The 26,323-nt window shown below is 46.0% G+C and overlaps 2 protein-coding genes across 3 annotated transcripts in view; one reads left to right on the top strand and one right to left on the bottom strand.

Moving 5' to 3' along the window:
- Positions 1-26,323, bottom strand: part of TACC2 (transforming acidic coiled-coil containing protein 2) — a 984,629-nt gene that overhangs the window by 825,684 nt on the left and 132,622 nt on the right. For both annotated transcript variants that reach the window (XM_069611973.1, XM_069611974.1), the window contains exon 2: positions 71-133. In XM_069611973.1, the coding sequence (XP_069468074.1) occupies positions 71-103 (33 nt within the window). In that variant the 5' untranslated portion in view covers positions 104-133. The remainder of the gene's footprint in view (positions 1-70; positions 134-26,323) is intronic.
- On the top strand, positions 8,417-26,081 carry LOC138473450 (neurofilament heavy polypeptide-like). The gene is made up of 4 exons (XM_069612101.1): positions 8,417-8,559; positions 24,017-24,362; positions 24,503-25,176; positions 25,628-26,081. Exons 1-4 carry the CDS (start codon positions 8,417-8,419, stop codon positions 26,079-26,081), a joined length of 1,617 nt encoding a protein of 538 aa, XP_069468202.1.

Genomic DNA, 26,323 nt, shown 5'->3' with positions numbered 1-26,323 from the left:
TGCTGTGCCTGCACCCCACCACACCTGCTCCGGCTGTACCTGCACCCCACCACACCCGCTCATGCTGTACCTGGGCTGCTGTCTTGCTGCTGTCGCCACCCATTCTTCTCCACTTCTGGGCTGCGGGAATTCACTGAGAGGAGATAACCTGGGTTAGAAGGCCATAGAGCTTGACATTGCCACACAGTTAATGCAAAGTTAATACTGATAAGTATATATTGGCAAATACAGTAGGTAACACAAAAGCATATACATATGTTGGTCATTAAACAGGGTGTGCTTTTGGATTGCGTGAGGGCGTAGTAAAGAGCTGTACTGTTGAAGGTGGTGTGATTACACCGCAGAAGGACTAGGTGCAAGTGTGTGTACTACTTCTAATTGTGATAAGCGACATTTATAGATTACAATGTTTTGTGAATAATGGACACGTTGTATAATCAGAAGACAGAGTTGCGGGTTAAATAGAGCTCGTAGGAAGGGAAATAGCCAGACTTGGTGGCCATGGCGGTCCATATCTGCCATCAAGGTTTATGTTTCATGTTTGTATTTAGTGCTCAATATCTGATAACTCAAACTTTTAATAGCTGTAAAAATAGGTGCCATAACCCAATGTAATCATATTCAAGATATCGGCCTCGCCTTTGTCTATATATAAAATAATCTCCAGCTGCTTCACGCAAACAGTCTGGCAAAGGTGGGGCGCACATTATTCAAATAAACAAGGGGGCACCTATTCCATTGCGCATCTATTTGAATCTCTTGAACGTGAATTATGGAATGCCTAGTACCTTTTCTGGGTGCCTGGGGAAGTATCTCAGATGCTGTCCGTGCTGCACCTGCCCTGCCTCGGGGAAGCTCGTAAAGCTCCTGGGAGGCCTGTGCCGAGTGTGTGTGAATGAAGAGTTCACTGTTGCCATATCCGCTCCAGAGACACCACTTCTCCAGTCCTGGGCTGCCAACAAACACATGTATTCTGGGACTTGAAGTCTTGGTTAACCACTGTCATCTAGTCACTCCCTTACGATACCTGTTGTCTTTGTGAATAAAGCTTGGGGGCCGGGGGCGCGTTCAACTAAGGAAATAAAGGAAACGTGTGGTGCTACTCTTTGCATTGTTCCAGCCGTGTCTATGGGGGAAGGTTATAGGGAGAAAACAAATGGTTTATTTTTTCAGAGTGGACAGGAAAACCAGCCAGCATCAGTTTAGAAAATGCACACACCAAGGATTTACTGTGTATGCCCTCGCACACTTGTTTCCAGTCGACACACCAGTCTGCACTTTACAGACTGCCCGGGGGCCAAGGCAACTTAACCCATCTATAAAGTGTGCCCAGCTGGCCAATTCAGGGTGGAGGATGCGAGGGCATACGGAGATTGGAGCAATGCTTTAGCTGAGGGCCTCCATGTTCCCCCCGGCTGGCAACATTCATGATGCAACGACACAGAAGAATGCTACTTGACCATGTAACAGCCACATTATTGGTATAATCAGATCAAATAAACAACCAAACCTCAATGAAACATTATACTCAGTGCAACTGCCCACCCCCACACCCAACCAACCAATTGCCAACTCAGACCCTAACTCAGACCCTAACTCACACGCAGAGCAGGGAACCAACACAGAACATTACATGACAATGTTTGCGCAAAAAGAGGAACAACACACCAAAAATGGACACTTGCAACAAATATGACACCTTTCCAAAATGATGGAAAGAGCAGGAGAGAACCCAAACGTTGAGTTGCACAAAAAGAGGACAGAAGGATAGATTAAAGATCTTTCTATGACTACCTATGGCCCACTAGTCCAAGGTTTCGCTGTTGTGCCACTTATCTCATAGCAGACAGGAAAAGGAATGAAAAAAAAACACAATCCTAATATGCAACTCCTAAAGAGGTATTCTGGGTCAGCCTCCTGCCAAGAGAAGTCAAACACACAGAATTATTCTACAGTGATGATGAAACAGGCAGTTTTAAAACACACGTTCAGTTGGTCTATTAGCAGTAATACTTCAATTTTAATTACCTATAGACCCCACTGAAAAAGTCCCATTACCCTGTGAAGTGTAACGGAAAATATTACATTTAAAAGAAAAACGTTAGTTTCTAAAAGAAGAACACATAGGTTGTCTATCAGTCTGTACATTGGGTTCCCCAACTGGCCCATAGAGCTGGGGTTGGCCCAATAGCACTTTAAGATAAGATAGGAGCACCCGTGAGATTTATGGGGGTGCAGATTAATACTCTAACACCAAATCAATAATGACAACTCCAGGGTTTGGCAAAGAGAGTCCATTTAATGACAAGTACAAAAAACAGGCAGTCTCATGAATATCAGCAGATGCGTGATCTTCCCTCTCGCTTCACAACTCCAACGAACTTCATAAAAAACACATCATTTATAATAAAAACCTGTCATCACTGACGTGTAACGCTTAAAAGTTGGAATGCAATTCTATTGGTTCTAGAAAGGTAACTTTAATATAGGTACTATATCTGTATATGGTAACAGAGTAAGGGGATTAGGTAAACACTGTCAGGTGGGACATCTAAGCCCTACCTTAAAAATGACTACTCTGGACGTCACGGCATGTACAACGTCCCATTGGTTCTATTAACTATAGGACCCTAGATTACTTGGTCCACTATGATTGCGTTGGCATCAACCCCACTCATACTTTTCCACTTTGTCTAGCAGCAAGCAGAATGGTCGGCCAGTTGCAGGGTGCCCCTCAGCTGCCCCGACCTTCCTCCAATTATTGTTACAATCAATCATCACTTTAGTGGCCATGTGTCAATTATTTCACTGTGGTTGGCCTCGAGACTGCATCTCTGTCTGGAAAAGTTCTGATATCTTTGCATGGCAATCCGCCACGCGTAGGTGTGATAGTCTCACTTCTTCTTGCTCGGCTGGTCACGTGCTTCAGACACTGTGAATATGCCTCTTCTTCATGTAATTTGTGTATTTGGTTTTCATTTTACCCACCACCTGCCTTCAGTTTCTTATCTCGACCTTTCTGAGCAGGATATTCTGTTCTTCGCTTCACTAATTGTAGCTACTGTTCATCTATTTTAGCTGACGTGTCCTTGGTTTTTCTGGCACGATTTGCCTCTGTTGAGTTTCGTTCTTCCTTTTATTCTCAATTTTTAAATATGAAGCTCTCCTTGTGTGGCCTCTAGTAACCATTGATTGATTCTGCTTCTTGTGCAAAGTGTAAGTATACTTATATAACATGCTTTTTTTGAGGTAGATATGTATAGGTGGCGCTTGCTGCAATCTATCTTACTACTAAGCATAGCAAGCCACACGATTTCTTAGCTTTCTTGTGGTTCCAAGCATATGTACATGTGTAAACTGGTTGAATATCTTCGTCATGCTCATGGCATAAACTCTTTACATTTGCCATCGTCCTTTTACTTCGTGTTCGCAATGTCCTTTATTCATGTCGTTTCATCTCTTTTTATCATTCTCAGGTCGCCATATCATCTATATGTGAGTCAGTTCAGGATCTTGTGACGTCAACATTCGTCTTCCATTAAGACCTTTTTGGTTTCTTCAGGGACTGTACTCAGACGATCTTTGTTTTGTTTCATTGGTTGATATGGTTTTCTCAATGGGTACCTTACTGTCCATGGTTTCTTAGGTATAGGTATTTCAATAGGTGCTGCTCTTCTGATAGGTACTGTACAGAGCCCCACTGCAGCTCTCTGCTGGTTTATTTGCTCATCATACGTCACATATTTCGGCGTGAACGTTCCTGGTAATTCAAAATGGATGGTTGGAGTGTGGCCTGTACTTCGGACCTCCTCTACAAGTCACTGGGATCAGCCCCTCGAATTACCGGAGGAGCCTTGTTAGGCAGAATCATATGCAGTACCCTTTGGGAACACTAATCACAATTAAGACTACAAGTGTCAGTACAATTTCACCTTTGGTACAAGCCTGTACTACACAGTAATGTGGTAGCAGTGGCTGAGCAGCCAGACTTATCTCAAGAGTAAAGTGAGCAGTATCAATATTTACACAAAGGACTAGCAATTACAGTGATTCAAACAAACACTCACTCAAGGTTTCTTGGTAAAAGAATATACATTTATTTACACAGTAATTTGGAAACCATTCCACTAGCAAAATCAGCTCAATATCACACTACTACGATAAACAACCAATCAGTTTCTTAACAAGTTCAGCTCCCCTGAAGTGGGAGCAAAATGGCACTTGAGTTACTTTAAAAAAGGGGTAAAAAGACAAGGTTATAAGAATCAACAGCACAAATACTTTCATAGGCAGGGCAAAGGGTTTCAGTTCACTACAACCAGCAAATCAATTCAATAGGCCTGGGCCAAAGTCAATGGTTCAGATTTTTGTATAGGATAGCACAGTTCTGGTAGTAAACGGTTCAGTCTTTGCCACGGATCTTAGAAGAATTTGGTCACACGAAAAGTTAGATGTTGGTTTAGGGAAGGACAAGCCTTCAAAGTAGGGAAAGTTTCACAAACTTTTACCGTGGCCGAACGGGGTTCTGCACTGCACTTGCACAGTACCTTTTAAGTGAAGAAAAGCTGTAGCTGAGGCAGTTGTTCCTGGCAGTTCCTGCAGATCTCGCTGTTCCTGAGCTTCAGTCGTGGGGACAAGAAGGACGACGTCGGGAGGTTCCTGCACTGCCCAGGGAAGAGGCCACAAGCTTGGCAAAATGTTGGTTTAAGGTGTGAGTGCCTTAAAGACCACAAACGGGTATCCTTCCCATTGGCTATCCGGTTTTCAACAGCACTCTGGAGAAAATTCGACCAGTATGGGGACGGTGTCCAGGCGGCTTACGAGTTGGTTGTTCCCACCAAACTCAAGGGGAGAAGTTAACCTTGAAGGGCTTCTCTGTCGATGGAGTTTCAGGCAATTCGGACCTGCAGCAGGGCTTCACCAGTGGACCAGGAGTTGCAGCAGTCGTCTTCCTTCAGCTCGTCTTCGGTTCTTTCGTTCCAGTCGTCGACTCTGCTTTCCAAGTCCCAGAGATCTGCTTTTAAAAAGTTTTCCCCCATTCATTCCAGCCTGGCTGTCACTCACACAGCAGGGTGGCTTTCCTTGCCGGACAGCCAGCCAGCCAATCATGCCAGAGAGCATTCAGGTCTCCTAGGAGACTAAGCACAGGGAGTTTCGGGCACCTCCCTCACACCCTGTCCACCCCAGACACTCAGGCGCCAGAGGAGGGCTTCAGCACTGAAGCCTGCCAAAGGCCAACAAACAAAGGGACCAAACCTGGTTTGGCGCGCAGAGGCAAACACAAGAAGGACCTTTCCAAAAAGAAATGGTGAAAAAAGTTGACCGGAGTCTGTTTTTACAGATAAGTCTGGGGCGCCATATTGGAAAACATGGCTGATCCGATTTGTAGCTACCGGTGTTCGCGGTCGGAAAACATCATGGTAGTTTGTTTAAAACCACTGCCACCAGCAATTTCAAGTGGGAAAGGGTAACATTTGACTGTTACATGAGTGTTTAGACTCAGGGGAAGCCAGGCAACCCCTCCAGCACTCTATAGGAAGGCAGTGTGGGCTGGGTCTGTACATTTAAAAAGTCTAGTAAAGTCAATTTAACTTTACATGCTCTGGGAGACAGTAGTCAGTCCCAGAGAAGGTATTGAAACCTTGGGGAGTCTGAAATACACCCCTGTGCCACTGCACTGTGGGTGCTGTGTGACACACAGAAAACGATGAGGCCTATGGAGTTGTTTTAAAACTCCACATCCAAAGAACACAAAAGTAAAACACACAACAAAATACATGGAAGAGTGGGAAAAAAAGGCTCACACCCTTCCCAGGTAAAAAATCAAATCCTAGAAATCCAGCAAAGTTGCTGGGGGGTCTCGTCTTACAGTTTTTTATTCTACCAGTTTCAGTGGTTTAGAAGTTTTTTACCCACTTTCTTCTGGACAGTCTTCGGACCCCGACGTGGAATAGCTTTCTCGCATCGGCAGTGTAATGGACAGGTCCCTGGGCTCCTTGCCCTGCCTTCCTATTACTGTCGTGTGACAAATTAAAAAGCTGGTGGCACTTCACGGGCACACTTATGGTTTTTGATAATAAGCTTCCCCAACGGGTTCTGTGTACTGTTCAGATGGCGAGCTATGCAGCCAAGCATATGGCAATCCCAAACTTTACAATCAAATTGATGCGCTGTAGTTTCTGCTTACGCCTTGAAGGCACAGTTCTGGTTGTGTGTCATGCACTTCTCCCGCGGTTAGTATCATATTCAAATGGCGGGCTGGGCGGTCGCGTTTATGGCTGTCTCTACGCTTGCAGTCAAGTTAAGTGCAATGTAATTTCTGCAGGCTTCTTAGTTGAGATCTCAGTAACAGCACCACCGGCCGCCATGACAATGACATGTGGTGATCGGTAATAGACAAATATGAGAGGAAAAAATGCAGAATGCACGTTTTGTGCGCATTCGGAATGGTAGAAAAATGTGAATCCCATAATGCCAAACAAAGGGAGCAGGGGTTGCAGGGGTGTCCCCCGCCCACCAAGTTCGGCATTATGGGTTCAGGGGTTGCAGGGGTGTCCCCGTTTACATGAAATGAAAAGCGGGGGACAATTCGAAAATAAACAAAGTACAGTAATACAAAGCTTTCGACTTCGCAGTATTCCGCTATGTTGTTTTCAGCAATGTGATTTTCACATAGATCCATGTGATCCAGAGGCAGGAGACATGATGCACTGCAGCTTAATCAATTCCTGCCCCTCTCTAAATATAGAACAGAGATTCATGAATTTCTTAGCGAAGGAGGAACCAATATGCGTTTTATAACAGAAGCCTGGTTGTCAGACGGCTACAAGGTCTACCTTGTAGACCACCAAATTCAAACTCATCCAAGTTAACCGGCCCGGCAAAAACCAAAAAAGCACAGCAAAATCTCGACTTCGCACCACATGATGGACTTCCTGGATTGTGAAGGACTCTTGATCTGCCTCACTCTCAACCATCAAACCGACCTCTCCTTCCGACTGATTTACAGACCACCATCATACAATCCAACCTTCACAGAAAATGTTTCAGCCGTAATTGCTAACCTATGGATACAACACAAACATGTAACAGTCTTCAGAGACTTTCGGTTTGAGGAGCAAACAATCTGCACCCAAAATCTTGCGCTTCAACATGGCCAGTTTTCACCACAAACAAATGGTGAAAGGAGTGACACACACTGCAGGCCACACCCTTGATGGAATCTTTTCTGAAAAAGGCCTAATAACCTCGCTCCACGTGCATTCAGCGATTATCCGATGATTCTGTTTACTATCAACATGCCAACGTGCCAATACCATATTCACAAAGCACAAACAACCAGCTCTAAGAGAAGCTGGGAAATGTAAACCTGCGGGAACTCTGAAATCTTGGAGTAGAGACCAAGCCAAACCCCAAGAAACCAGAAGGAACTCTTACTTCTGGAAGGAATTTTAGTGACACCAGAAAACTGGATAACCAAAGCACTAGACACCTGCACCCCACTAAAGTCCCTCAAAATAGTTCACACCCACCTACCAACACTAAAAAGAAGAAATCAAATGCTTTAAAAAACATGGAGGAAACACTACAACACAAAAGACAAGGTCGCCTACCCAAGAAAGTACTACCACTGCTAAGCAGAAATCCTTAACACAAAGACACATTGCTATTGTGAACAAATCAACAAAGCACCACCTCCAGAGAATTCAGTGAGATGAGAAACTCTGCTTCCTGCAGCAAAGTACCTTCACCTACCCCAAATGTTGTCACCAACCATTTCAGAAGCAAAGTACTAAACATACCGCAAGACGTCAAAGAACCAATAAGGAATCTCATTGGAAGCAACTTTACAATCCAGGTCAATGACGCTCAGCCTACAATCTAACCGATGAACAGCTTTTAACCAACATCCAAACCAGACTTTAATAATTTGTGAAACTTGGCAACAATGCTGGTTCTTCGAACATCTCCAAAGAGATCCTTAACAAGGAAACAGCAGCTTTCTACTTTCAAAAATTAAGGAACTGCTCTCTCGAAACAGGAATTGTGCCAAAAGCATTAGAGACTTCTTATGTCAAATCACTTTTAATAAACAAAGCTGGAGACGGAAAGACTCCTCCAACTTTCATCCTATCTCAAACATACAGTATCCACCCAAAACTCAAGAGAGCTACGGCTACAGCCAAGTCTTGAAGCATGGAGAGTCTAATAACTTAATAGATCGCTAACAAGTCGACTTTAGACCTTTGAGAGGCACTTATAGGAACTAGTTTCCATTTGGGAAGACCTCAAAATCTCAGCAGACGACAACATCACATTGGTACTTGTACTCCTAGACATTCGACTTTGACGAAATTAACCACAGTACACTAAATAGAAGGCCTGAAGAAAATGCACTCCATAATACAACTCTACAATGGAGGAGATTGTTTCTACTGGGCAGAACAGAAATGAGTTCACTCCCCCTTTCAATACGAACCCACGACCTGTGGAGCCTGTAGAGTACACCAAGGATCAAGCCTCTCACCCCTCCTCTTCAACATCTATGCAGCCCTTTTGGTGAAGATTACAAAAACGTATGGGCTCACCTGTTACAACCACATGGATGACACACACATCATATACAAAATGACGAGGACCAAAACTCAAGAACCATCCACAGCAACTGCTTCATGTGAATAAGTATATGGTGTTTTTACTAACTACCTAAAATTCAAAGCAGACAAAAAGGAAAGAGTGAAAGTCTCACCACACTTATCACCTAAAAACATCTATCACAGCCTTTGGAAACGGGTAACTACCCTAACCCATCTAAAGTGATCAAACACCTAGGCATATTAATGTACAACAGGCTCGCGCTGGTACCCCAAGTCAACGCAACAGTCAAAAAGGGCTTCTGGTACCTCTGCTCTATCTGACGGCCTCACACGGAATGGTGGTCATAATCTCCCTGATTTTTCTCTGCCAGAACACCTCAAAAAAATACTCCAACAGATCCAAAACACAACTGCTACACTACTATTCAGACATAACAGTGGTGAGCACAACAAAGTGGCCCTCAGAGCACTCCAATGGCTACCAATCAAAAAAATCATCCAGCTCAAGGGCATCTGCATTGCCCACAGAGCACTTGAAGGTCAAGGAGCAGAATTCCTCCAAAACAAAATCTCACTCTAATAACCAGAGACCCAAGTTCGAGAACTGACATCATATTTGAAACCAGAATATTTTGCAGAGAAAGACACAAAGAGTCTGCCGCTTCCACTGTGGTGGCCAAACATGAGCAATCTACCAAGGGAAATCAGCACCCTACAAGACCATCTGGAATTCAAGAAAAGTCTAGAAACCTGGCTCGTTAATGCTTAATGCTTAATACCAGAAAGTTTAACCTACGCCCACCAAGCCGCTGCAAACAACACTTCATAATAGTTTGAGTTTCATGTGTAGACAAAACCTTACACAGAACACAATGCATGACACTCAGAAACCTATAATGACTAGACGGCATCACATCAAGGAACTGGAAACCCATAAGAGAATGCCTTCTCTGTCTCCCGGAAAATCTAAACCTCAACACAGGACATCTTCACATGTCAACCACTAAAGCCAACCACCTCTCACCATAACCCAACCAACAGCAAGACCAATAATTTGAACACACAACACAGCCCCCAAGAACACTCCCTACCTTTTTATGAACTCTCAATTTCTCTACACCTTACTCACCACACAAAAACGCAAACCAGCCATTGACATACAGCTTTCAAAAAAGAACATCTGCCCAAACTTTGGATATCACAAACTTGCACATCTCACCATAAGTGACATACTCAGCTACTGGCCAACACACGGCAACACTATCAGAGCAATGGCTCCTGCGCTTCTCAGCTGGAAAGCTTACAAGCATGCAATGCTCAGGGTACTTCCAATCTGCAATCTTGTCTTCTCCTCTCCTTACAACTAACCAAAGCACCCACTCTCTTCCAGATGCGCTGGAGTGCCTGGAGACCATGCAAATGGCAGTGGAGTGTGGGACAAATCATAACAACATAACACAAAGATCCACACAAGTGCTTTTAAAAGGATGCAGCCGTGGGGCAGGGTTCAGGGGAGAGTCATTCTCTTAGGGTAGGAAGAGTGGATAGGGAGATTACTTTGCAAATATTACAGCTACTAGCAGATTATCTATTATCTGGAATACTATCCAGATAGACTGACGGCATGAGGTTGTTGGCGTTAATACTGCATGAGGTTGCTGGCAGTAATACTTTTTTTTTGTATTATTTTTTTTTATTGTTGTGTTCATAGTTTACAAAAAACCTTGGACACCATGTACAAAAATATACAATTAAAAGAGAGTGGAAAACAAAAACAAAAAGAAGAAAAAAAACAGAAAAATAACAAGATTAATATCTTAGTAAACTCATTAGAATATTAAAATATGAAAAATATAAATAATTTCAACATACATCATATACAGATAAAAAGAATACAATTTCATATTGTTTAGGCAATTTCCAAAACAACCACAGACCAAATAACCCAATCAATGCATCAATCTAAGGCCCATTAAGTAGGAAGATTCTTTATATCCAGTTCTAGGGTTACTTGCATCAGAAACTCATTCAAGGCCGAGATCAGAGAAATGTTGGTGCCCCACATGCAACTGCACCAGAAATGATTCACAGAGACCTCTGAATCTTTATGAAATCTGTCGTTAAAGCTCTTCAAACATATAGCATCAAAATAGGGACAAATAGTGACTATGTGCCTTAAGGTCTCACATGAATCTTTGACATCACAGAATCTACATTGGTTCACTAGATGGTTAAGGGCTGGCATAGTAGGAGAATCCTTCCAATGCCTAATCCTTTCAAGGGTCGGCAACTGGTTAAGCCTAAATTGCATATAGCTTGTTCAACCCTTCATGCATGGAAACCTTTGAAGGTAGAGTGGTATGCATTCCCTAGCATGCCAACATTTAGACTATTCCCCATAGGTCGAATAGGTAGCAATACAATCAACGGTCTCCACCCAGTCAGCCCTAAAAAGAGTCCTCTTCACTACCCCTGGGCGTTGAATGGGATCTTTCACTGCTAACACCAGGGAGACCAGGACCAAGTTCATTCTGGAGCAGAACTCCTGCATTGAAGGGACAGAGTCAGCCCGCATAACCACACAGAGAGTTTCAAAGAGTGAATTTTTCAGAGGGTCACTTATTTTCTTGAAGGTGCTAAATTTGGTCCCAGACATACCTTGCTTTGAGAGATATTAAACAAAGCTTGTGACGTATGACGGCATTGGACACAGCCAAGGCCAAGCCCAGCATCTCCTTCCAAAGTTTCCCTTGTATGATATTAAGGGTAAAACCCATATCATATGTAGAAAGGTCAAGACCATAGAGGAGAATGGGCTCGATTTTAGCAAGATAGTACATCCTTATAGGTACTAAAGAGAATTTACATACTGTCATGATCCATAGAACGCGTCCCTTTTGGACTTCCTGGTCTCTGTCACAACGGGGCTTGCACTCCTTGGTACTTCCAACATGGCCGTCTAATGTGGTACGCTCTCCACCAGCCTCCACGTCAGACGTAGCTCATTCTACAAAGAGACCACGCCCCTGCGGCCCCGCGCGTCTCGATGCTACCGCTTGCAGTGGCTAGACGTGTGCTCTGTAGTTCGCTGTAACTAATCTCTTGTTTCCTGGTTCCCGGACCCTCAATCTCCCCATATTCCCTTCCTCCCTCCTTACTCTGCCTTAATTCCCGGATCTCGTGCACCGCCTCCGAGTACACCTCCCTCTTTTCCTGGACTTCCTGGAGACTCCAAGTACCCCTGGACGCTGAACGCTGAACGCTGAATGCACGCTGGAACCTGACGAGGATCGCACGGGCTTGTAAAAAACCCGATCCGTAAGCAAGAAGGCTCCTTCCAAGAATTCCTGCAAGGATCGAACTCAGGTGAGAAAGAGGGAAATCCGTGACAGATTGAGACGCCAAACGATCGAAGTTGAATCAGACTTGGAGGCGGCCGTTCAGGATCTCATGCGGCGCATGCAAGAATTAACGACCGAGGTGCAGAATCTCAAAGCGGAAAATGCCGCATTAAAACAATTAGTTTTCTCGTGATTCCGCTACAAAGGAAAGTGTACTACTGGGCAGCATTGTAGATAAATACGATGGGTCTGCAAAAACCCTTCGTGGATTCCTTGACTCCTGTTTAGTCCACTTTACCCTTAAGCCCTACAACTTTTCTACCCCCAGGGCTAAGGTGGGCTTTATAATTTCGCACCTCTCCGGAAATGCACTAACCTGGGCCACACCTTTAGTCAATTCTGGAGATGCCCTCCTGGATGATTACGACGGATTTATACAGGCCCTTAAGACCATGTTTGACCACCCAGAACAGGTCTATAGCGCCCAGGAACGTCTACTTGATTTCCAGCAAGGTTCCCAGGACATGCTTACGTATGTAATATGATTTAAACAATTGGCTAAAGAAGCGGATTGGTCCTCAGAAGCATGCTTTACTCTTTTCCGAAGGGGGCTAAATGAAGACATCAAAGATTAACTAGCCAGAGTGGCTCGCCTAGGTTCATTCAAGGCCCTTATGGATCTCGCTATGCAGATAGACTTTCGTATTCAGGAAAGGAAGGCAGAGAAGAAGAAAACCAAGATGCCCTTCCAGAAGATTTCCATTGAGACCTCCTCGAAGTCTGACTCTACTCCTGCCTCTGTTAACGATCCAGAACCCGTGCAATTAGGGGTTTTCCGTGGACCCATATCCCCACAAGAAAGGATGCGAAGGATCCACACAGGGTTATGTATGTATTGTGCCTCGGATAAACATCTAGTTAGAGAGTGTCCTCTAGCCCCTCCACGGCGTTCGGGAAATGCCAGCTCCCGATCCTAGATGGATCAAGGCTTCGGGAGAGAGATGTTTGCTCCACATCTATTCCATCCTTGAACTCTCCTGGACAGAACAACCGAGTGATTCTACAGGCCTTTCTATCGCCATCCAAGAATGAGACCTACCCCATTTTGGCCTTGGTGGATTGTGGGGCCATGGGAATATTCACAGATTAAGATTGGGTCTTTAGCAACTACATTCCATATGAAACTCGAGGCATCATGCAACCTGTGGAGGCGATCGACGGAAGACCTCTTTCTTCAGGACCCATAACCTTACAGACCAAAGAGATCCAACTCTCGATAAACCATCATCAAGAGGTGATCAAATCTGACATCATAAAGTCAGCTCATTACCCAATGGTACTGGGTATGCCCTGGTTATGGAAGCACAACCCATATATCAACTGGGCAGCAGGATCCTTGTTTCTTGGTTCTGAGCATTGCATGTCTCACTGTCTATTCCTGGATTCCCCCTCGACATCTTCCGAAGGTACGCCAACAGACCAGCAAGGCCCATTCATGGTTTCAAATATCATACAGGTTCCTAAGGCCTATCAGGAATACGCTGACGTGTTTTCAACTGCTATAGTCCAGGCCCTACCCTCTCACAGACCTGAAGACTGCGCTATTGATACAGAACCTTCAGCAGTGATTCCCTTTGGAAGGATGTTCATTTTATCCGAACCAGAAAAAAGGGCCCTCTGAGAATACTTGGATACCAACCTTGAAAATGGCACCATAAGACCATCCAAATCTCCAGCTGGAGCTTCGTTGTTTTTTGTTCCCAGGAAAGACACTAAAGAGCTTAGGCCTTGTCTTGATTATCGTGGATTAAATCAATGCACCATCAAGGACCGCTACCCATTGCCCTTAATCTCAGATATCCTGGAAGCGGTGAGAGGAGCTGTAGTATTCACGAAATTGGATCTCAGGGGTGCCTACCATCTGATCCATATCAGGGAAGGAGACGAATGGAAAACAGCCTTTGGAACACCCTTGGGTCACTTTGAATACCTGGTCATGCCCTTCGGACTTGCTAATGCCCCAGCGGTCTTCCAACGTTTCATGGATAGGGTGTTTTCTGACATGCTGTTCCTCTTCATCATACTTACCTGGACGATATCTTGATATACTCCAAGGACCATCTAAAGCATGAAGAACATGTTAAGGCAGTCTTACAATGGCTACGTGAACACAAACACCTACCTAAACCCGAGAAATGCCTTTTTATGTCTCTACTGTTCACTATCTAGGATTTGTCCTTAGTCCAGAAGGAATTGGAATGGACCACTCAAAGGTAAAAGCCATACTATCTTGGCCTGTTCCCACTACCGTGAAACAGATTCAATCCTTCCTGGGGCTTGCCAACTTTTACTGGAAATTCATACCGTCCTTTTCTGAGATAGTTCAACCGATCATTGCATTGTTGAAGAAAGATACTTCCTTTCTCTGGACATCAGCTCAAGATAAGGCATTCCAACGATTAAAAGCAGAATTTACTCAAGCCCCCATCCTAGCTCAACCTGATATTAATCGACCATTTCTAGTGGAGACGGATGCCTCTAACTATGCCATAGGAGCAGTGCTAAAACAGGAATTCGAGGACAAATTAGAACATCCCATTGCTTACCTTTCACGAACCCTAACTCCCAGCAAGACTCATTATTCCGTCTTGGAAAAGAAGCTGTTAGCCATCCGTCAAGCCTTCACAGAATGGCGTCTTCTACTTCTGGAATCTAAACATCCTGTTCAGGTCCGTACGGACCATCGAAATCTTCAAGTTCTACAACTTTGGAATGTAGGAATAGTCGTCAGGCCTGTTGGGCCTTCTTCTTTGCCCAGTACCAGTTCCAAATCCATCATGTCCCCCGATCATAGAACATAATTGCTGACGCCTTATCCTGACGTCCTGACTACAAAACTCTTGAAGATCGGTCCTTCCCAAAGATGTTTCCCCACACAATTTTTGTAGCCCAAGCAATCAGTCTCCTGGAAAACATTCGGATGCAAACCCAGTCCTCTGAGATCTGGAAGGAATTTACGGGAAAGAATCGGTGGAATCTTAGAACAAGAGACGGGTATCTGTTTAAGGATAATGGCCTGGTCATTCCCACACAGAGACTACAACAATGGATTATTAACCTCTGTCACGATACCCTTCACTCCGGACATCGTGGCGTCACCAACACCCTCTGTCTCATACAAAGACAATTTTGGTGGCCTAAAATGAAAATTGACGTTCAACGGTACATTCAAGCCTGTGCAGTCTGCAATCAAAACAATCATGATAAAAAGAAACCGACAGGTCTCCTACTTCAACCTACGCTACCGTCTAGGCCCTGGGAATTCATCGCTACGGAGACTTTATTGTGGAATTACCACCATCCAGAGGTTACACGGCTCTCATGGTCACCATTGATTTATTCACCCATATGGCTCATTTTACACCATTGTACAAATTGCCATCTTCCCCAGAACTCGCTGGCATCTTCCTGGAACACATATTTCGACTTAATGGACTCCATTCCAAGATTATATCAGACAGGGGACCTCAATACATCTCTCAATTCTGGAAACACTTATGCCGTATTCTAGGAATCCAACGTGTCCTCTCTTCGGGTTATCATCCACAGACTAACAGAGCTACCGAACGTGTGAACCAGACCCTGGAGCAATACCTTTGTTGTTTCGCCACCAAGGTACAGTACGACTGGTCACTCTTAATACCTGTGGTTGAATTCGCCTACAACAATTCTGATCACTCGGCAGTCAAGACCAGCCCTTTTTTTTGCAGCCAAGGATTCCACCCTTCGGTTCTACCTTCCATTCTCCCACATCCCACACCAGTACCAACAGTCGACTCCTGGATTGAAACTCTCATCAACGTACACAAGGAAGCCAAAGAACACTTAGAAAAGGCCCGAACTCACACCAAGCGTTATGCGGACTCCAAAAGAAGACCAGGACCTTCTTATGCAGTCGGTGATAAGGTTTGGCTGTCTTCGAAACTACTAGGAAATCATAAACCCAGTGACATTCCGGCTCAAATTGCCAGACTCCTGGAAGAAGATTCATCCAGTTTTTCACACTTCTTTATTAAAACCTTTCATCCAGTCCTCCTGGAAGTCCTTCAGACCCAACCCTGTGGTTGTGGACTACCAGCTGGAATATGAAGTATCCAGAATATGCAACTCCAGGTACTAACGGGGTCAACTTCAATACCTGGTTGAGTGGAAAGGATATCCTCCCAGTGAAAGAACCTGGGAACCATTTTCAAATCTGAATACCCCTCGATTGCTCAGAAGGTATCATCTCATAAGCCAGGGCAAACCTGGTGGGACAGGTTTTCGGAGGAGGCATGCTGTCATGATCCATAGAACGCGTCCCTTTTGGACCTCGTGGTCCATGTCACAACGGGGCTTGCACTCCTTGGTACTTCCAACATGGCCGTCTAACGTGGTACTCTCTCCACCAGCCTCCACGTCAGACGTAGCTCATTCTACAAAGAGACCACACCCCTGCGGCCCCGCACGTCTCAACGCTACCGCTTGCAGTGGCTAGACGTGTGCTCTGTAGTTCGCTGTAACTAATCTCTTGTTTCCTGGTTCACGGACCCTCGATCTCCCCCTCTTCCCTTCCTCCCTCCTTACTCTGCCTTAATTCCCGGATCTCGTGTACCGCCTCCGAGTACACCTCCCTTGTTTCCTAGACTTCCCGGAGACTGCAAGTACCCCTGGATCCTGAACGCTGAACGCACGCTGGAACCTGAAGAGGCTCGCACGGGCTTCTACAAAACCCGATCCGTACGCAAGTAGGCTCCTTCCAAGAATTCCTGCAAGGATCGAACTCAGGTGAGAAAGGGGGAAATCCGTGACACATACTTTCTGCTTCAGAAATCTTAGTTGAGCTTTAAGTTTAAAGGCTTTATCGTTAAGGCCAGCTTTCCAAAATTCAAGGCTAGCCTAATTAGTAAGATTGTATCCAAGGTAAGTAACTGCCTTAACATGGTCCACTTGTTCTTGACCCATAGTCCACTCGTACAGCTGCACCTTGGTTATTCTAGAGAAAACGAGAACCTGCAATTTAGACGCATTGGGCATATGATTGTTAGCAACAGCATAGTGGGAAAACAGATACATTTTCATCCTAAGGCCTCGCAGAGTACGATCTAATAGACTGAAATTGTCCGCAAAGGTCATCCATTGTATCCTAGTGCTCCCCAACCTGGCGGGTGTGATGGAGGGACCCTGCCACAGTCCCTCCACATCACACACGTACAGGTTGAAGAGCATAGGAGCCAAAGTACAGCCCTGTTTAACCCCAACATAGGTAGCAATCTCCTGTGAAAGTGTCCCTTCCTTGCTCAATCAAACCCATATTGTGGTATGAGTATGTAGAAGAGCAAGGAGCTGAACAATCTTACAGGGAATGTTCATATCCAACATCTTGGACCAGACCCTAGATCTAATGATGCAATCAAATGCATTAGAGAGGTCCAAGGAGGCCAGAAAAACATCACCAATTTGAGTATTGTGTACCGAAAGTCTTAAGTGAGCCAATACTGTTGCATTCAAAGTAGTAACCAGGTCAGCCCTAAAGCCAACTTGAAATTTGCTCAACAGAGAGTTAGACCCGACCACGGAATTAAGGTCCCTAAGGAGCAAGATGGAAAATACTTTGCTCATAGCGTCTACAAGCGCTATCAGACTATAGTTTTTAAGGGTCAAGAGCATCACCCTTTTTGTGTATGGGCACAATAATAGACTGAACCCAGGAGACGGGAACAGTATGTGTCTCAAAGATGAGATTAGACATGGGCTTCAAAAGGTCAGCCCACAAACCGGGATCATCCTTGAGAACAAAAGGTGGAATGCCATCTGGCCCCAGAGCACAAGATGGTTTGAGTTTTCCTATTGCCCATAAAATATCGTCACGGTCCCAGGTGCACTGGCCAGCAAGTCGGATGCTCCAACTTCTGTGAATTTTTCAGGCAGGGCGAATTTTTTCAGATAATAAGTCCTCCAGACTTCCGCTTGTATAGGGAAATATAATCCCCCCTTGTTGGTGTCTAGGGTCTTATTGACAGTGGACCAAAATGTTCCATCATTTCCCTTGCAGAGGTGTTTCATCATTTTCTGATGTAACTTAAGATATTGATCCATCTTCAAAGATCTCACAAGATTTTTATGCCCAAGAATGATTTTTCACTTTCTAACCCCAAACTCACTCAAAGTGAGGCCCTGTTTTTAAGAGCAGCCTAGTCCCTTCGTTGAGAGAGCTTAGAGTTATAGATTCTGATGTCACTAAAGGGTCTACTTAGCTTGGTACCGACATTGTCTCCCGATTTACTGACCTTAAAGGCACAAGCAAGTATGATGTTGTAGTAAGAATTCTACAGCCTTTCAGTACAGGGCCGCCACCCATTAGGGAAAGCAGTATCTGTCAAGGAGTTCCTAAGAAAGCCTTTAAACCTCTGTATAGTATTTATACTCCAGTTAACTGTTCTCCTTTGTTACTAATAGTAGGCCCGATCAAATCCAGCCTAAGATGGATGATAGGGGTAGATGTAATCAAGGTGAACGATAGAGGAATACGATTCCCTAAATTAGCCTGGATATGTCTCAAGTAGCTACAATCGTTCTTCAATCCATAGGCAATATAGACAAAGTCTACTGCATGAGTTTGCTGGCGGTAATAAAGCTGGCAGTCGCAGTCCCGATTTTACCCCTTGTCTGGTGTAAAATGTAGGGCTATAGAGGGTGAGAGATGGGAGGGGTAATAGGAGCACATAGGGGTAGGCGGGTCCTCCCTGTACAAAACAGAAAACAGAATGCTTCTTAGACATAGAACCATAAAAACAGTCACAAGACATTAAGCTACAGGTAACTGTTATGTAACAGGGAGATAGCAGACAGTCTTATGATTATTTTAAATATATATATATTTTCCTTGCAGTTGTACCTTTAGCAATGTAGCTCACCAAGCTAAGCTCAAGAAACTGAAGCCTGCAGGATAGGCAGAGTGCAACGTTAAACACTATTCCTCCCCCTGCCTACAATAGTAGCATTGCAATGTAGCAAACCCCTGCTGGAAATGGAAAGCATTTGCTGTGGGACTCCTCCTCTACACTTTGTCCTTTGTGCAGGTGGGGAGGAGTGCTTGTGGTCATGCCGAGGGGCAGAGCCCCAGCTCAGGTCAAGCACCACCTAATTTCTTCAAGGAACCCAATCCTGGAGATTTGCATGACAGCAAAGAGCATTTTGGGAATGTGAGACTAACCAGGGACGTCTTTTAAAAATGGTAGCAGGCGCCCCTCTCTAGAAAGAACATGGCATGATAACCTGTTCTGTGGAGTCCGCAGCCATTGCTTTTGCTCACTGTACCTTTCACAGATGGGAAATATCCATTTGCATATCAGTCTTTGTCCCGCCCATATGGGCAGTCCAACACTGAAATGCTATGACAATTCCCTTTTGAACAGGAGTACCTACAGCAACCCCATACAGGTGTTTCAGCTTTGTTGGGCATAATCAGTGAGGTGGAGTTGTGCCTCTCTGAGCACAGTGAGCAGGGGGTCCACTCCTGGGTTCCCCCAGGTAACTTAGGGTGACCAACCCTAAGTTCCTTGCAATATTTTTTTTAAATTGTAGCAGGCGCCCCTCTCTAGAAAGAACATGGCATGATAACTTGTTCTGTGTTTTTTTTCCCACTTTGAGAGTCCACAGCCATCACTTTTTCTCACTGTACCTTTCACAGATGGGAAATATCCATTTGAATATCAGTCTTTGACCCGCCCACATGGGCGGTCCAGCACCGAAATGCTATGGCAATCCCCATCTGAACAAGAGTACCTACAGCAAATCCATCCACGTGTTTCAGCCTTGTTGGGCCTCATCAGTGAGGTGGAGCTGTGCCTCTCTGAGCACAGTGAGCAGGGGGTGCACGTCTGGGTTCCCCCAGGTACCTTGGGGTGACCAACCCCAAATTCCTTGCAACATTTTTTAAAAATGGTAGCAGGTGCCCCTCTCTAGCAAGAACATGGCAAGATAACCTGTTCTGTGTTTTTTTTTCCCACTTTGAGAGTCCACAGCCATCTCTTTTTGCTCACTGTACCTTTCACAGATCGGAAATACTCATTTGCATATCCATTTGCATATCCGTCTTTGTCCCACCCACATGGGCAGTCCAGCACCAAAATGCTATGGCAATTCCCTTCTGAACAAGAGTACCTACAGCAACCCCATAGAGGTGTTTCAGCTTTGTTGGGCCTCATCAGTGAGGTGGAGCTGTGCCTCTCAGAGCACAGTGAGCAGGGGGTCCACGTCTGGGTTCCCCCAGGTAACTTAGGGTGACCAACCCCAGGTTCCAGGGACGTCATTTGAGGGTTGGCAGGGGTAGCAGCTGCTACTCCTGGCTCCCCCTCTGCTACCCCTAGACCTGTCCTTGCTACCCCAAGCCCCTGGTCAAAGAGGCAGTGCTAAGAGCGATATCTGTGTTGCACCTGAAAAAGGCAGTTGTAAATGCAGAAAAATGTGCCACAGCTTTTCTCACCTGGAATCTAGCCCTTGTTAGCTGGAGATATAACAGGGATGCAGGAAAAACCACTAAGTGGCCATCACTAACAGGTTGACAGTCCATTAGTGAAGAATGCCTGAATGGTTGGGTTCATAGGTGGGGCTGTCTGTGCAGCTCATACTCAGTACTCTAGCAACAGGAAGGGTATGGGGGCTAGGTCTAGCTAGCTGGGAATGGGTAAGAGCAGCCTGCAGTACTCAGTGACAACACAGCAGGAACACAAATCTTATCAGTGTTTCTCGCCTGCTTTGCACATCCAGTGAGACACTGGGAATGTGATGAGAGGGGTGTGCCACAGTGGCTTCTGCCACCAATCCTACCTGGGAACTGTGTGACCTGACCCAGATCTGCCAGACCTGCATCACAAGCAAACTGAAGACACACGCAAGGTGAGATAATTTACATGAAGTAAACATATGTTGCATCCTCAAGGAAATATATATATATATATATATATATATATATATATATATATATATTCGGAAGGATAGCTCAGGGGCAACGCATTTGCTTTTGAACAAGAAGATGCAGTGCAACATGGATTCAGTTCCTCTTCCAGGTCTTAGAAGCTGAAGGAGCCTGGCATTAATCAAGAAATAAAGGACCAAAGCAAATAATAAAATTGGCCTTTTCTAGGGGCGATGTTGTGGAGATGATGCTGCTGACACTTTAAAATAAAAAAAGCCTGCAATTACTGTGACCTGCAACACATCCTTCCCTTCTATCTCTCATTTAACAAAAAAAACTGTGGGTTACTTACCAAATAAGCAAATAAGAAAGGTGATGGCTGGAAGGTTTCAAAATCATTCATAACCACTGGCACAGCTGTGAGCAACCCTCCAGACCATCGTTTTTCAGCCTTCCAAGCCACTACAGAAGGGGAAAGACCATATGCAGATCATGCTTGGTCCCAACACAAAAGGGGCCGTCCATTCCGAACTGCTAGGTCACTTCCCTTCTGCACGAGACCAAAAGCATCCCCAGACATGTTCCAGTCTCGTTGGGCTTCATGAGTGAGTTGTAGCCTAGGTCTCCAGGCCCGGAAGGCTTTTCTAGGGGTGTTGTCGTGGAGCTGCTGCTGCTGCCATTTACATTTTAAAATTTAAAAAACGGAAATTACTGTGACCTGCAAAACATCCTTCACCTCTATTTCCCGTCTAACAAAAAACGGTGGGTTACTTACCAAATAAAAAAAACAGAAACGTGATGGCTGGAAGGTTTCAAAACATGCATAACCACTGGCACGCTCTGGGCAAACCTCCAGACCATCGTGTTCTGTTTGGACTTGTGTTGGTCAGTTGCAGTTTCCAGTCTGTGGCCAGACACTTGGCAGACACTGGATGTCTGCGCTTTGGGGTTTAGGCCTCTTCGAAATGATCTGTCTGTTGACAGTTTAGCCCAAGTGATGCACAATAGTCCAGGTTGTTGTGTTGGACGTCTGCTTAGATTCACAGTAAATTGGTAATATGGGCCTACATATGGTGATCCATTCTTGTATGAAATGTATATCATATTACAGTGATATTGTAATCATATTTTTCTTAGTGTACTGAGGAACAATGCCATGTGATCCCACTTCCTGTTTTGTCCAGGCGTACAAGGTCGTGTGCCATCACTTCTCGTGATGTCACTTGGGAGCACGGTCAAATGACATCACTTCCTGTGATGTCACCACAAGTCAAGTGCCAAGTGATGTCACTTCCACTACCCCTGGCATGTTGATGAAATAAATAAATAAAATACAAATACAAATGCAAACCGGGCTCTCTGCTCTTTCCATTTCTCCCTAGCAGAATAATGTCTGTAAATTGCAAGACCCTTTGGACAGGTCTGTGCACGGTATGTGAGGCTTTTGATGTTTCTGCACGGAGCTTGCATATCTCATTCAGTCTCACAAGTATCCTGAAGTACTGTGGCTCAGAGCTCCCGAGACGAAATGGCGCTTTGGCAAGATAAACTTTGCTGCAGTTCCAGCTTGTTCCAGCCCATTTCCTACCCTGCCTTAGAGCGAATGTAGAGCGCTCCAAAGCAATGCAAATGCATATCTGTTCCCTAGGACTAACTGTCATGGGATGTTCCTCTCCCCTCTGCCTGGATCCAATATGGAGCGCAAGGGCCCGATGTGACTTGTGGGGCAGCTCCAAGAGGGGGAACATAACAGCAGATGGACAGACACCGGGGACCAATGGCTACCAGTCTGACTGCTCCGGCTCTTTAAAGTGATCTGTAATCCCCCTGACAAAGCAAGGCTTCAGCCCATCCAGCAGCAAACACCAGGGCAATGGAGGGCAGGGAGGATAGCTCAGGGGAAGCACGTTTGTCTTGCCCCATGCAGGTATTAAGCGCTTTATAAAAGATGAATGGACTTCAATTCCAAGCAATCAGGGATCTTCAGGTTAAAAGCGACAGAACACTTTTTATAAAAATTACATATACTGTTAATCACTTTTAATGTTGTATCCTCTCCTGATTTCCCAAGCAAATACTCTCTTTATCCTATCTTATCCATGTTTCTAAGCATTACTTAAGCTGTGCTCCATCTTTTGAACTGCATGCAAACCCTGACACAGGAAATGACATCAGAAGAAGATATAACATATTATAACAGCAAAGATGTAAAGTAATCTGCATTTTCTTACGGGGACCCGCCACAGCGCTTCCTACATTTTAGGGATAGCATACAAGGTTCTACGTTATTTCGCCGAATATCAAACCAAAGTAACGCCTAACTATCACAGCTCTGCTTTGGTCTATTTCGACCTCCAGGCTTTGATCATTTGCGATGGTGGGCCTCACTCAACTTGTTCTGCACTGCGTTGGACCCTATCTGCAACATAGCTATGTTGGTGCTATTGGGTGACCCCCAACGTGTACAACCATCCTTTTGTCCTGGAGAGAAGACAAAACGCGTAGGGAAATCAAATGCTCTGCTCCAGGCAGCCGCAAAGAAAGGACTGGGCATTGTACGCTGGTATACACGCATTTCGTCGAATGATTTTACATCGTGGGACTTTTCATCGCCAACCCTTTCATCGCCAAAAACTTTTTTTAAAAACTTTTTTATGGGGGGGGGGTGTTTGGTGCGGTTTGGGGTATTATTATTTAAGTGAGGGGGGCTTCAATAATTTTTCTTTTTTTAAAAAGGAGTTTTTGGCGATGAAAGGGTGGCGATGAAAAGTCCCACGATGTAAAATCATTAAAAATGGTCAACAGGCTTCTTGAATTCTCAGAGAGGCTCATTCGGCCTTAGCTGGTGCCTGTTACTTGCAGGTACAAACAACCAATTACAGCCAATACCAACATCTGTAAGAAAACTCCAATCTGAGGAATCACACATAAAGCATCCAATAGAGTGAGCAGGGAGGCCAGTTACCTGGAGCCGACCCAGAGTTGGGGGCTGAGAGATCAAGGTTCTGAGAAGCTGCTGGAGAGGAGCTGTGACCTGAAGGAGCTGTGACCAGAAGGAGCTGAAGGGGCTGAGGGGCCTGAATGGGCTGAGGGACCTGAAGGAGCTGAGGGACATGAAGGAGCAGAGACCCGAAGGAGCCGACGGACCCGGAGGAGCTGAGGGACCTGAAGAAGCTGAGAGACCTGAAGAAGCAGAGGGACCTGAAGAAGCTGAAGGGCCTGAAGGAGCTAAGGGACCCGAAGGAGCTGAGGGATCTGAAGAAGCTGAGGGACCTGAACAAGCTGAGAGACCAGAAGAAGCGGAGGGACCTGAAGAAGCAGAGGGACCTGAAGGAGCAGAGATCTGAAGGAGCTGAGGGACCCGAAGAAGCTGAGGGACCTGAAGAAGCCGAGAGACCTGAAGAAGCCGAGGGACTTGAAGAAGCAGAGGGACCTGAAGGAGCTGAGGTACCTGAAGGAGCTGAGGTACCTGAAGGAGCTGAGACCTGAAGAGGCTAAGAGACCAGAAGAAGCGAAGAAGCAGAGGGACCTGAAAAAGCTGAGGGGCCTGAAGGAGCTGAGGGACCTGAAGGAGCAGAGACCTGAAGGAGCCGAGGGACCTGAAGGAGCCGAGGTACCTGAAGAAGCTTAGGGACCTGAAGAAGCTTAGGGACCTGAAGGAGCTTAGGGACCTGAAGGAGCTGAGGGACCTGAAGGAGCCGAGGGACCTGAAGGAGCCGAGGGACCCGAAGGAGCTGAGGGACCCGAAGGAGCTGAGGTACCTGAACAAGCTGAGAGACCAGAAGAAGCGGAGGGACCCGAAGAAGCGGAGGGTCCTGAAGGAGCAGAGATCTGAAGGAGCAGAGGGACCCGAAGGAGCTAAGGGACCCGAAGAAGCTGAGGGACCTGAAGAAGCTGAGAAACCTGAAGAAGCTGAGGGACCTGAAGAAGCAGAGGGACCTGAAGGAGCAGAGGGACTTGAAGGAGCTGAGGGTCCCGAAGAAGCTGAGGGACCTGAAGAAGCTGAGGAACCTGATGAAGCAGAGGGTCCCGAAGAAGCTGAGGGACCTGAAGAAGCTGAGGAACCTGATGAAGCAGAGGGACCTGAAGGAGCTGAGAGACCTGAAGAAGCTGAGAAACCTGAAGGAGCTGAGAGACCTGAAGAAGCTGAGAAACCTGAAGAAGCTGAGGAACCTGAAGAAGCAGAGGGACCTGAAGGAGCTGAGGTACCTGAAGGAGCTGAGAGACCTGAAGAAGCTGAGAGACCAGAAGAAGCTGAGGGACCTGAAAAAGCTGAGGGGTCTGAAGGGGCAGAGACCTGAAGGAGCTTAGAGACTTGAAGAAGCAGATGGACCTGAAGGAGCCGAGAGACCTGAGGAAGCTGAGGAACCTCATGGAGCTGAGAGACCTGAAGAGCTTAGGGACCTGAAGAAGCTGAGGGACCTGAAGAAGCTGAGAGACCTGGAGAAGCTGAGGGGCCTGAAGGAGCTGAGGGACCTGAAGGAGCTATGACCTGAAGGAGCAGAGACGTGAAGGAGCTGAGGGACCTGAAGGAGCTATGACCTGAAGGAGCTATGACCTGAAGGAGCTGAGGGAACTGAAGAGGCTGAGAGACCTGGAGAAGCTGAGGGGCCTGTAGGAGCTGAGGGACCTGAAGGAGCTGAGGGACCTGAAGGAGCAGAGACCTGAAGGAGCTGAGGGACCTGAAGGAGCTTAGGGACCTGAAGGAGCTGAGGGACCTGAAGTTGTAGAGACCTGAAGGAGCCGAGGGACCTGAAGGAGCTGAGGGACCCAAAGGAGCTGAGGGACCTGAAGAAGCTGAGGTACCTGAACAAGCTGAGAGACCAGAAGAAGCAGAGGGACCTGAAGAAGCAGAGGGACCTGAAGGAGCAGAGATCTGAAGGAGCAGAGGGACGTGAAGGAGCTGAGGGACCCGAAGAAGCTGAGGGACCTGAAGAAGCTGAGAAACCTGAAGAAGCTGAGGGACCTGAAGAAGCAGAGGGACCTGAAGGAGCAGAGGGACTTGAAGGAGCTGAGGGACCCGAAGAAGCTGAGGGACCTGAAGAAGCTGAGGGACCTGAAGAAGCAGAGGGACCTGAAGGAGCTGAGGTACCTGAAGGAGCTGAGAGACCTGAAGAAGCTGAGAGACCAGAAGACGCTGAGGGACCTGAAAAAGCTGAGGGGTCTGAAGGGGCAGAGACCTGAAGGAGCTTAGAGACTTGAAGGAGCCGAGGGACCCGGAGGAGCTGAAGGACCTGAAGAAGATGAGAGACCTGAAGAAGCTGAGGGACCTGAAGAAGCTGAGGGACCTAAAGAAGCTGAGGGGCCTGAAGAAGCTGAGAGACCTGAAGGAGCAGAGACCTGAAGGATCTGAGGGACCTGAAGGAGCTGAGGGACCTGAAGGAGTAGAGACCTGAAGGAGCCGAGGGACCCAAAGGAGCTAAGGG

The sequence above is a fragment of the Ambystoma mexicanum genome, chromosome 8 (genome assembly GCF_040938575.1).
Source record: "Ambystoma mexicanum isolate Mex_15411 chromosome 8, UKY_AmexF1_1, whole genome shotgun sequence".
NCBI classification, from domain to species: Eukaryota; Metazoa; Chordata; class Amphibia; order Caudata; family Ambystomatidae; genus Ambystoma; species Ambystoma mexicanum.
The sequence above is the reverse complement of the archived record's forward strand: the minus strand, read 5'-3'. Positions and strand labels throughout refer to the sequence as shown.